This window comes from Echinops telfairi, unplaced genomic scaffold (genome assembly GCF_000313985.2).
Source record: "Echinops telfairi isolate 266 unplaced genomic scaffold, ASM31398v2 ScPeMD7_3;HRSCAF=10, whole genome shotgun sequence".
Classification (NCBI taxonomy): domain Eukaryota; kingdom Metazoa; phylum Chordata; class Mammalia; order Afrosoricida; family Tenrecidae; genus Echinops; species Echinops telfairi.
This window is the reverse complement of record NW_022103899.1, coordinates 59,124,582-59,136,689: the sequence shown is the minus strand read 5'-3', so window position 1 is coordinate 59,136,689 and position 12,108 is coordinate 59,124,582. Positions and strand designations below refer to the sequence as shown.

General features: G+C 55.1%; 1 protein-coding gene across 1 annotated transcript in view; it reads right to left on the bottom strand.

Moving 5' to 3' along the window:
• The window catches only part of SAG (S-antigen visual arrestin), a 31,822-nt gene extending 21,022 nt beyond the window's left edge, over positions 1 to 10,800 (bottom strand). The window contains exons 1-6 of the mRNA XM_045294336.1: positions 10,777 to 10,800; positions 10,108 to 10,168; positions 8,078 to 8,122; positions 5,616 to 5,809; positions 2,062 to 2,121; positions 605 to 681 (exon numbers count right to left, since the gene is read on the bottom strand). Of these exons, the coding sequence (XP_045150271.1) occupies positions 605 to 681; positions 2,062 to 2,121; positions 5,616 to 5,809; positions 8,078 to 8,122; positions 10,108 to 10,168; positions 10,777 to 10,800 (461 nt within the window). The remainder of the gene's footprint in view (positions 1 to 604; positions 682 to 2,061; positions 2,122 to 5,615; positions 5,810 to 8,077; positions 8,123 to 10,107; positions 10,169 to 10,776) is intronic.
• Positions 10,801 to 12,108: the final 1,308 nt, after the last annotated feature.

Sequence of the window (12,108 nt, the reverse complement as noted above, 5' to 3'; positions counted from 1 at the left end):
TGACAAAGCGAGTCCCTTGGATGTCTACACTCTGCTGTCATGACAGTGAGTCCCCCAGGGGTCTACACTCTGTTATCTCTGCAGTGTGCAACAGCATCAAGCCAAGGGTTGTGATGGGGTGAGAGTGACCAAAATTGGGACACAGAGGCCCAAAGTGAAATATGGTGTCCATTGCCCCAAACCTTGAATTGTGAAAAACGATAGTGTGTGGGAAGTGCCAACCAGTGAGACCTGCCTGTGGCATTGGTCTCGGTCTACCTTTCTGAGGAGCAGGTGCACATGTGGGCACGTGTGCATGTATGTGTGTGTGCATGTGGGGGCGCAGCTGCAAGTCTGGTTGGGGGCAGAAAGAAAACAGATGGCAGGGAATCTGGGAGTGGGCAGGTGCGGGCAGGAGCCCTTGAGGCAGCAGCTCCTACCAACATCTTCTGTGTCTTTCCCCACCCCCACCCCTACCCCAAATGACCTGTCACTGGACCAGTCTCATCTGTCCAAGGGTCTGTCTTTAATTGCCCTGACCTGATGACTTCAGTAAAGGCAGTGAGGGGCAGTAAGGGGAGGGGGGGCCCAGACCCGCACAACCTGGGCCCAATCACGCTCTTACTTTTTGGGAATTTTATCCTCTTCCCCATCGGCACTGTCCGTGGCAAATGCTTTGACCTCAAAATCAACCCCGCACGACTGTGGGGGCAAAAGAACAGAGAGGAACAGCGGTCAGCGGTGCCCTGTCCAACAGGGGCTTGAGGGAGCAGGACGGAACCACAAACTCCGGGGGCACTTGTGTTGGGTGTCTCTATGGGTTCTAGCCATTTTCTTCTTCGGGTGGGACCTCTGAATGGGGATGCTGAAGTGGACCCAGTGGTGGCGTGGTGATGTTCCCACCAGGAGAGGGAGGGGACAACGGGGACTCAGCTGGGGGGCTGCAGGACCCCAGTGTGGGACAGAGTATGACTCACTGCAGGTCTCTGCCTCCAGCCATTTCCCCGTCTCCAGCCCCCTCCCTCAGTAGCCCCCTGCCACCACCCCTAGATCTCCCTGCACTCGACCCATGTAGACAGTTTCCTGACTTCTCACTGCTACCACAGGGGGGACAGACCCTCACAGGGCTGGCACCACTAGACAGGCATCTATGATGGCCCCATGCCGGGGCCTTGACTCCCTGACTCTGGCGACTAGCTGCTTTTCAGCTACAGCAAGCATGGCCCAGTAAGGGGGGACTAGTGTTGGGGGCACCCGTTTTTAAAAGAAGGGGGAGGGGAAAAAAGAAAATGAGGCGCGAATTCCAGGAACCCAAGCAGAAAGCGAATTTTGAGAATGATGGGGGCAACAAATGTATAAGTGTGCTTTACACAATTGATGTATGTATGGATTGTGAAGAATTGTATGAGCCCCAATAAAATGATTAATAAAAACAAACAAACAGAAAAAGAAGGTGGAGGTGGGCCTTGGGGTTGGGGATAGCCTGATTTTCTAAAACAAATTTAACAACAACAAAAAACAATTGACGCTTGCATGGGTGCGAATCAGGCATGCACAGGCCACTCTGGTCCCAGCCCAGGAGGTGTGCTCCTCAGCGCTGAGAACGCACCCTGGGGTGGGGGGCGGCACAGGAGGAGGGGCACTGGCCTGCCCATCACCAACTCACCAGAGGGGCAAAGCATCCCTAACAACATCCAGGTCAATGGTGCCAGAGAGACCCCAGCGCTGGACACTCTGCAGCCACGGAGCAATTTCAAAAGCTCCATCAAACATACATGCACACGGTCAGCTAGGGAGACACACCTTACGGTCAAAGAGCAGCATTTGCTCAAGAACAAAGTTCCAAGAGGCTAGGAGGAGGAGGAATGGAGACACCGGGAGGAAGCAGGAACAGTGGTGCTACCCTGCAGGGATGGCCACCCACCACGTGAAACGAAACAACGGGAAGGGGTCGTTGGATGGAAAACCAATCTGTGCTGTGAACCTTCGCTGGACACATAACAAAAGGTTTAAAACACAACACAAGTCCCTGGAAGGAAAGGGAGGGAAGGGAGGGAAGGAAGCATTTCCTCTTGGACTGACCTTCCCCACATCCTGGGGAGCTGGCTGCAGCATCACCGAGCAGGGCAGGTAGTCGGGAAACTGTGAGAAGAAACGGAAATCATTCCTTTCAGAGGGGGTTATCCGGCATGTCCTAGATGAGGGTGGCCGTGGCCCAAAACATGGACCATGGACATGCAGAGGAAGCCAAAGCTAAACGCTCACCCCACACCCAGAAAAAAAGGTGTTGGTGTAGCCTTCCAGAACTTTCCCCTTGAGTGGGTTCTAGAGAAGGGATCATGACCAGCAGGTGCTGGCTCCGCCCCTCCACCCCTCTTCGCCCTCTTCGAGGGGCCCTCATGGCACAGTGGTTCATGGCCAACGCAAAGGTCTATGGGAGAAAATGGTGGCAGGGATGCCCATAAAGACGACACTCTTGGCATCCCTGTGGGGACAGCTCTGCTCTGTCCTGCAGGGTTGCTAAGAGTTGGGCTTGACCCCCCAGCCGAGGGTGGGGTGGGTTTTGTAGAACCTTCTTCAGGGTGCATGGTGCACGTCTCTTCCTGTCATGAAGGAGCGTTCTGCCCCTAACAGCGACAACAACAGCCGTCTCTTGCAGGGCTCTGGGAGCATCAGCTGCGGGTCAGGCAGCCTTGGTTGGTCCCATGCTGCCATTATGGCTGTCGGGTGGATTCTGATTCACAGTAGCCCCTGGCACAACACAACAGGGCACTGCCCTGTCCTGCACCATCCTCATCACAATCATTGATGTTCCGGCCACGGCGTCCATCCATCTCTAGGCCGAAGCAAGATGTCCTTTTCCAAGGCTGGTCCCTTCTGATCGCATGCCCACGGTAAGCGAGATGAAGTGTCCGCATCCTCGCTTCTTCTGAGTGTCCTGGTTGTACTGCTACCGAGACAGACCTGCTGGCTCTTCCGGGAGCCCGCGGTATATGCGATACTTGTCAGCACCGTCCTTCAAAGGCCAGCCGTTAGATCATCTTGACTCGCTTGTCATTTCTCAGACCACGCCAGGAGGGAAGCCTTTCTTCCCACACCTTTGTACCCCTTTGTCCAGTGAATTCCAGAGGACAAATTCCTAGAAATGAAACTGTGGGCTCAAAAGCATCCCCTCTGGTTTGGGACACATCTTGCTGTGTGGTCACCAAGTCTACACCCGTTTACAGACCCCACTGCAGCCCCTGGGGAAGTCCCAGGATGGTGCACCTTTTCCTTTTCTTTCTTAGGATTATCGTTCTTTCCCCTTTCATGAGTCCCCGCTGTTGTTCATTGCTGCTGGGTCCGTGTGGACGGCCAAGGACCCTCGGTGTCACAGAAGGGGACGCTGCCCAGTCCTGAGCACCATGCACGTCCCTGTTGCTAGGTGCTGTGGAGCCGGTTCCGATCCACGGCGACCGGCAGACAACAACACGAAACACGACCTGCGTCTGCACCGTCCTGAAATCCCTGCCATGTGTGGGCCCAGTGTCACCGCCACGTGTCAACCCCCTTGTCTTCCTTCCCCTCGGCCCTTCGCCCTCACCCAGGGGGACGTCCTCTCCCGGGGCCTGGTCTCTCCGCATCACATGGCCAAAGCACGTGAGACAAAGTCTCACCTACCTTGCTTCTAAGCAGTCTTCTGGCTGAACTTCTTCCGAGACAGCTGTGTCTGCTCTTTCGGCAGTCTGTTAGACTTTCAATATTCGGTGCCCATACCTTCACTCAAAGCACTGACTCTTCTGCAGTCTCCCTTACTCGATGCCCGACTTCCACAAGCATACGAGGAGGCTGGAAATGGCTTGAAGTCAGGCACCCCCGAGTCCTCAGAGAAACACCCTTGCTTTCGACACTTTAAAGTGGTGTGAGTGGCGAAACAGGGAGGGTAGAGGGAAAATGGGTAGGAAAGAGGGAACCGATTACAAGGAACTATATGTGACCTCCTCCCTGGGGGACGGACAACAGAAAAGTGGGTGAAGGGAGACGTCGGACAGGGCAAGATATGACAAAATACCCATTTATAAACTATCAAGGGCTCGTGAGGAAGGGGGGCGGGGAGGGAGGGGAAAAATGAGGACCTAATGCTGGGGGTTTAAGTGGAGAGAAGATGTTTTGAGAATGATGTACAAATGCGCTTTACACAATTGATGTGTGTATGGATTGGGATAACAGTTGTATGAGCCCCTAATAAAAATCTTTAAAAAAGAGGTCCGACAAGACAAAAGCCCAGACAACGTCGATCTCTTCTCTGTTTATCACGATGTGACCTCTCTGTCCCGTAGTGGGGCTGAGGGTCTTCTTGACATTGCGCTGCAATCCATCCTGAAGGCTGCCGTCCTCCATCGCTGCAATCCATCCTGAAGGCTGCCGTCCTCCATCTTCATCAGGAAGGGCTGTAAATCCTCCCCTCTTTTTGCCAGCCGGGCCGTGCTCCCGCCGAGGGCATATCCCTCCCAGGTCCCCGTTGGCCACTCCAAAGCGCCTCCTTCTCACCGAGTCTTTTTTGAAAGGGAACTTTCAGGACCGGCTCACGTTTGTTGCTGTTGTGAGTGACCACCAAGTTGATGCTGACGCAGGGGGGCTCCGTAGACACAGATTGGTGCCCCCCAGGGAAGCTGTGACCTTCCGGAAGCAGGACTGCTGGCCTGTCTTCGGAGGCGCCTCGGGGTGGCCTTTCACCACCAGGGCTTCACTGGTGGCACCACCCGAGGACGACTTCCAGGTCTGAATGGCACAGGCCCACCTTGCTCAACTGCGTGCCTCCGATACTGCGCGCTTTACACATGGAAGTGATGTGAACCCTGCAGGTCCCAGTGGCACCTGCTCACTCTGTCACGTGGTGGCCCGTTGTGGTCCTGCTCTCGAGATCCCAGACTTTCCCATCATGCAGTTCTATGCCTCGTAGATGACAGGACAATGTCAACACAACATTGCTATACCCTGGTGGCTGGGGGTGAGGGTTGGGGGTTGGGGACGTGGGGACTTGCTTTCTGGCGATAGTTGCTTTGCTGCAGTGGTCTAGAATCGAACCCACCACAGCTCCAAGCCTTGCCTGTCTATAATCTTCAGACCAAATGTTTAAAAAATACCAGTGACGTGAGCAGCAGGAGCTTCCCCCACCTCAAGCTTAGGCCCAAGGCTCTGAACACCCGAGTCCTGGCCCCGAGGCAGCCAGACTCCTCAAGGGAGAAGCCCCAATGTGTCCACCATGACCCTCTGTGTGTGGACGGGTTTCACCTGACCTGCCCGTCTGCAGGGCACCCTTTCCTGGTCAGAGCTTTGGAGCCAGCTGTTCTTTTTATAGTTAGGCGAGCCAAGGCATCACACATGCGCGTATAATTAGGTGGTCGGTGAAGGGGGATATAGTTAAGCTGCTGGTTAAAATGGTGCCGTCAAAGGCTGAGAGGCTGTTTTCAAGGGCTTTTAAAAAAGACAATCACAGACCATGCACTCTAGAATTTCCTCCAAGGGTGCAATTTAAAGAGCCACAAATGGGAAGTGATTGCCCCGTCCCCCTTCCTCGGCTCCGTCCACGTGATCGTGGCCCAGGGAAGTAGGGGGATGGCGTGGTGGAGGGGTGGGGAGGAGCACACACCCACCGTGAGCAGAAAGGGATAGGTGTTGGCCCCCAGCTTCTTGAGCAGGCTCTCCTGCAGATGCGTGGGGGTGCTTGCAGGCCCCACGGGAGGATACACCTGAACCCGAGAGAAGTACAGGTCCCGGCGGAAGGACAGGCCAATCACGTCGATGTCTTCCTGGCCGTAGCGGAAGGCACAGGTCAGAGTGACATAAACTGCGAGGAAGACAAGAGAAGGTTGGGCTTTGAAACGTTAGACTCCCCACAACGTCTGTTGACATGGTGTCCGCTGCCATTAGACCGAATGTGTTAGAGGGGCGACCTGCTCACACTCACGTCAGGCCCTGGAAGAGGTGGGGTTTGAGAAAACCACATGACCCAACCGAGCTAGCCATGTGTTTCTGGAAATCGGCACCTCCTTAGATGCTAATTCCTCTGAAAGGCTGTCTAAGGGGTTGGAAGCACCTTTCTCTAACCCAGTGGTTCTCAACCTTCCTCATGCGGCGACCCTTTCATCTAGTTCCTCATACTGTGGTGACCCCCCCAACCATAAAATTATTTTCGTTGCTGCTTCATCACTGTCATTTTGCTACTGTTACGAATAGGGTTGTTTGACCCCCAAGGGGGTTGTGACCCACAGGTTGAGAACCGCACTCTAACCACATTCGTGGGCCAGGTTGATGAACATGGGGGGGGGGGGCTGAGGACATGATATCCACCCCTTGCTGCACTGTACCCTTGATTCTCTTGGCCCACCCACTCAGGGATTTGAGGAGGCTTTGAGACAGTGCAGGACCATAGTGGGGTCCTTGTTGGGCTGCTAACCGCAAGGTCAGCAGTTCTAAAGCACCAGCCGCTCCACAGGAGAAAGACGGGGCTTTCCACTCCCATACAGGGTGACAGTCTCAGAATCCCGCAGGGGCCGGTCTACCTATCCGACAGGGTCGCTCTGAGTCGGCATCAACTCGATGGCAGTGAGTTTGGTTTGGATTTTGAAACAGTGCCGGGTCCTGGCTAGAATTTGGGGGTAAGAGTAAGAGACAGAGGGAAACCTTACTTGAGGGGGGGGGCGGGGGCGGGCAGGCAGCGGAGCTAGGAGTGGGCTGACATCCCTGGGAGGTGCCAGTGCTTCATGCCCTCAGCTGCGGACCCAAAGATGGATGGTTCATGGCCACCCAGCGGTGCCCGGAAGCAAGGCCTGGTGATCTACTGAGGAGCAGCCGTTGACCCTGTGGAGCACGGCTCTACTCGGATCCACGGGGGTCTCCTGGGTGCTGCACTGGACTCGAGGGCAACGGGTTGGTGTTGGTTTATTTCCCATGTTGTAAATCTCACAACCAGACTCACGGCCACCGAGCCGAGGCCGACTCAGAGTGACCCTAGAGGACCGGGCAGGACCGCCTTTGTGGGTTTCCCAGACAGACTCGGTCTGGAAGTAGAGCCTGGATTTCCTCCCGAGGAGCAGCTGGTGGTTTTGAACCGCTGATCTTGCAGCTAGAGCCCAGGGTGTAGCCCACTACACCGCCAGGGCTCCTTAGAGGTCCCGCAAAGCAGCTCAGAAGTGGCCCCGAGGAGCTCAGGGTCGAGGACCTTGTGCTTTGATGTGCCCCACACCCCTGAGGTTGGAAGAACATGGTCACCTGCCCATGCCCTCACGGAGGGGGGTGGGGGGCAAGAAGAAGGCGCCCGGAGTCCCTGGCTTTATACCCGCCCTCATCAAGAGCAGCCGTGTCGTCTCAGAAGTAACCCCTCAGAGCAGGTGACTTTGAAAGCCACGATCAGGGATTTTATGGCCCGATTCAGTCTCCCCTGAGTGGTAAAAAAAACCACATAGAGGAGTGAGGGGTGGGGGTTCAACTTCACTTCTGCCCCCCAAGTCCTCAGAGTAGACACCTGGCACCTGCCCTTCCATCCTGGGCAGCCCCGGACTAAGAGCAATTCCTTGGGGTTGCCCATAGCAACCACGCAAAAGAGCACTTCTGGAAGAAAATGAGCCAGGGGACATTGGCATCAGGACCAGCCGTGTGGGCTCGAATTTCATTTACAGAACTGGTAGCAAAATCGCTCGTTATACACTTCATGACTGCCTGCTGCCGTAAACTGAGAAGCACACCCTGGCCGGACCTACCCTGCCTCCCAGTTGGCTCTATCCCATGCTTCAGGGTAAAGCCTCCTCTTTCAGAGTCTGTCCCCAAGCCCCAGTGAGGGCTGCAGACAAAACCCCTGCCCACTCACTGGTACTTCTCCTGTCCCTGTGGACACACCCCTCTCTGAATCTGCACGTCTGGTCTGAGAAGTGAGTGCCTGTGTGGGCTTATCCTTGGGGTGCGTGGGGGGCGGTGCAGGGGATGAGTGGACAAATGTGCAACCATTCGCCAGATGCTGGCCCTGCGCTCTGGACCGGGCTGCCGTTTCCAAGACCTCAGTACAGGACCAAGGACCCTTTGCACCCATGTCCCTCTCCCAGGACCAGGAGGTCCTTACCTTTCTTGCCCTTGACGAGATCAGGATCGACCAACACGACTCCATCTAAACCAGAGAGGGAGAGGACATTGAGGGGGAGCATGGACGTATCGCACACGTGATCCGAGCTTGTTAAGGGAAAACCCTTTGAAAGTCACGTGAAGCAAAGAGACAGCAAAGCCCTCCAAAATCCGACCACCCAGAGAGGACGGAATCTCTAGATATCGGAGCAGATTTCCATGCACCTCCCCCTCCCCCAGATATAGACTTCATTCTACCAAGGCTTTAAACCCTTCCCCAAATGAGCCTCTAATATACTCACGATTCCGTTAACTACTTAGATCACTCAACGCTACATTGCCAGGAGTCTCTGAGAATTGCCAACACCTAAAGCGCCTGGGAAAGGTGCTCTGGGGGTGCCCGGGGTTACGTGTTGAGCCGCTATGCACAAGGCCAGCAGTTCAAAACCACCAGCCGCTCCGTGGGAGAAAGATGCAGCTTTTTACTCCTGCAAAGAGTTACCATCTTGGAAACAACAGGGGTGGCCAGTTCTACGCTGTCCTATAGGGTTGCCATGGGTCAGAGTTGACCAAATGGCAATGGATTTTTCCCAATGTGCTTGGGTGGGAACTAAATGCGATGTCAGTGTAGCCAGAGGTGCCTCAGAAGAAAGGCCTGGTGAAAAGTCAGCCCTTGAAAGTCCGACGGAGCACAGTTCTATGCCGGACACAGTGGGACAGGGTGGCCCTATGTCACAGCTGACCAGAGGGCACTGGTACGCCTGGCTAATGTGCGTGTGCGTGTTACCAAGGGGCCTAACACGGCTTCCTGGAGACATTCCATTATCTTTACACTTCGTGTGTGTGTGTGTGTGTGTGTGTGTGTGTGTGTGTAGTTGTCGCCATCACTGCACTGACAAGATGAAGTCTGACACCATGGTTGGTCCACGGAGCCCATTGTCGCGCCTGTTCTACACACGTCATCAACAGAGACCAGTCCATGGAGAAGGACATCACTTTGGGTAACATGGAGGGTCGGCATAAAAGAGGCAGACCACCAAGGAGACGGCTGGCACAGGGGCTCCACCGGTGGGCACAAAGGTGACAACAGTAGGGCGGAGGCCGGCGCAGAGCCGGGCAATGTTTGGTTCCGTGGCACATCAGGCCCCGATGAGTCAGACCGACTAGACAGCACCTGATAATGACATGATGCTGGTGGATGCCTCAAAGCTTCTAGGAGAAGGCGAGGAGAGGAGAGAAGGCCCGGCAGCCTCGTCTGTGGCTCAGCCGGGAAAACCCCAGGGAGTGTCACCCGGCCCATCTGCAGCCGATGGAGGCGAGGGCACAGCCAGGCAGCGAGCATGGTGCTTAGTTGGGCCGTGGGTCGCTCTGAGCCAGGGACCTGCTCTGTCAACAGCGGCTAGCAACCACCACCAGGCCCATGGCACGCACCGACACGGTGGGTCAACTCTTCACTCGGGGAGGGCTCGGGGCTGGTTTCCAGTCCGGGCTGTTCTGTGTCGAGCTGCTGTAAGCAGTGGGGCCGAGTGTCTCGTGAGAATGTAGGTTTTTGGGTTGCTGGGATGGCTGCAATCACTGGGCCATGTGGGGGAAAGCCGGGCCTTTCTGCTCCATCAGCAGTGAGTCTGGAAGCCCACAGGGCGGTTCTACCCTGTCCTGTAGGGTCGCTGTGAGTCAGCATCGACTCGATGGCAGTGAGGCTTGTTTTTTTATGTCTATATTTTAGTTTGGTCCATTTATATTTGGGGGGGGGGTTGTTTCACTGTTGAATCTGGAAGTTCTTTACTATCTAGAGACGAACCCCTTGTCTCTCCCATGTCCTTTAAATTGCCTTCAAACCAGCTGCTGGCATTTTACTGAGCTTGTGTCTTTCTGTCACTGATTCTTATTTTAAGTTGCATGTTTTGATAACATTATCAGTGAGGCCAGTTTAAAACAAACCAACAAAGACACAGCTGCCCACCAAGTTAAAACGACAGCAACGGTGACAACCACAAGTCAGTAGGAGAGCCCCCTCCAGACACAACTTACCCACGGGCTCCACTTGGCTGACGTGGTCTATGTAGTCTCTCTTCCCCAGGTAGATGGTTACCTGTGGGGAGAACAGGTGGGGCTTCTAGGTGGCCCAAGGACTTGAAGCCAAATGGCTCATGTTAAAAACCAGCAGCAGACAAAACTCGAAATCATAAAGATCGTGCTTCCTGGTCTGATAGAGGCTGGTGGAACCCCAAGACTATGACACTCGGACACTCTTCAGTCCATGAAGTGAACACCCCCCTTCTCTCTTCCACTTGTCTGGAAGAGGCGGATTCTACAAGGAGTGTCCAGCCTCAGCTTCCTGTGCCTCGTCTTACTGGCTCTCTTCCCTCTTCCCTGCCCACCAGGAAGTCTTCTCCCCACTGCTCAGGGGGACAGGAGCGTCCTGTTCTCCCCATCTCTCCCCATGCCCGGGTCTGATCTCAACCAGCTCACTGAAGCTCTAGTGGAAAAGGACCCTCATGACAATGAGGCTTCTTCCACTTGGTTGCATGTGAACCCTTTTCCTTCTGGCTGCAGAAGGACAGGTGTCCCTTCCTGGTTAAAAGAATATTGGACAGAGCACGTAGGTGTGAGTTCGGCGGAGTCCCTAAAATCCCACCAGGAGTGATCCCGTACAGGTAAGTCTGAAGCGTTGCTCTGAGGAAGACCAGAAAGTCACACTGGAAACCAGTTGTCCTGACTCATGGCGACCCCCTTGTGTGTCAGCGCAGAACGGGGCTTCACGGGGTTTTCAGTTGTTGGTTTTACAGAAGTCGACCGCCAGGCCCTGCTTCTGAGGTACCTCGGTTGAATTCGAGCCTCCGACCTGTCACGGCCCTGTGCTGGCCTTTGGGTTCTTACTCATCAGGCAAGGGAGATGGTGGTAGTGGCCCTGTTGGGGTGCGGGGGGAATGCTAGGGCAGAGGTAGACTGAACACTAATCCCCCAGGTGGGTGGTGGGAGGGGAGGAGGGGGAGGCTGTTAGAGGTGCTTCTCCCTGAAGGACAGAGTAGCTGGGTGACAGGAATGGCGAGAGAGGGGTGCTTCCTGGACACCTCCCCCCTCCCCCGCAAAAACAAAAGTAACATATTACATCCAGAGCCGAGAGAAGCTCCAGGGACAGCCCAGAGTTCCACGTGCAGGTGAACGGCCACCCAGTGGAGAGGGAGGCTACTCTTAGAGAGGGCCTTGGCCTTGACTCTGGAGATCTAGGGCCATGTTTCCGACAGGGGGGTGATCCCGCCCCCTGGTGGGCACTAGAACAGTCAACTATTGCAGTCAGGCTCAGAAATAAATACCCCTCCTCTTGCAGAAACTACTTCTGTGGGGTCCTCCAAAACCCAAACTCACCCCGCGAGTCAGCTCTGACCCCCGGCGACCCTCCAGGGCAGGCCCTGGGCATTTCAAGACTCGGACTCTTGACAGGAGTAAAAAAGCCCACTGCTCTCCCACGGTGGTTTCAAACTGCCGACCTTACAGACAGCAACCCAATGCATAGCCTCTATGCCACCAGGGCTCCTGAGCAGGTACCTACTGTATCCTGGACTACGTATGGGCTACGGGACAACTGTGTTTCAATGCCACGGGGGCGTGGATTTTTTTTTTTTTCTGTAAAAGAAGCAGTCGGCCAAGTAAGTGTGGGAACCGCTGGTCTAGGCTTGTTAGCAGAGCGGAAGGCCCTACCATGACCAAGCCTCTGGCCCTTTCTCCCATGCCTGGCTCTGGGCTGAGCTCCGTGACAGCATTCCTACCTCCAACCCTGATAGCACCCTCCTGGGGTGATTCCCATCTTACAGAGAGCTGTGGCTTCGATCACGCCCGCAGCCATGCGGACAGATGGGATCGGAAACGGACGTGAGGGTGCTTTCTTTTCCTTCAGGAAGATGCGACAGAGAACGAAGGTTGCTAGAACTATGGGTCAGGAGGAAGGGAAGTTTGGGTGTTGGTGTTGTTGAGATGCATGACGCTGGTACTTGTTTGGGGGCAGGGAAAGTCCCGGCAGAGGGAGAGGTT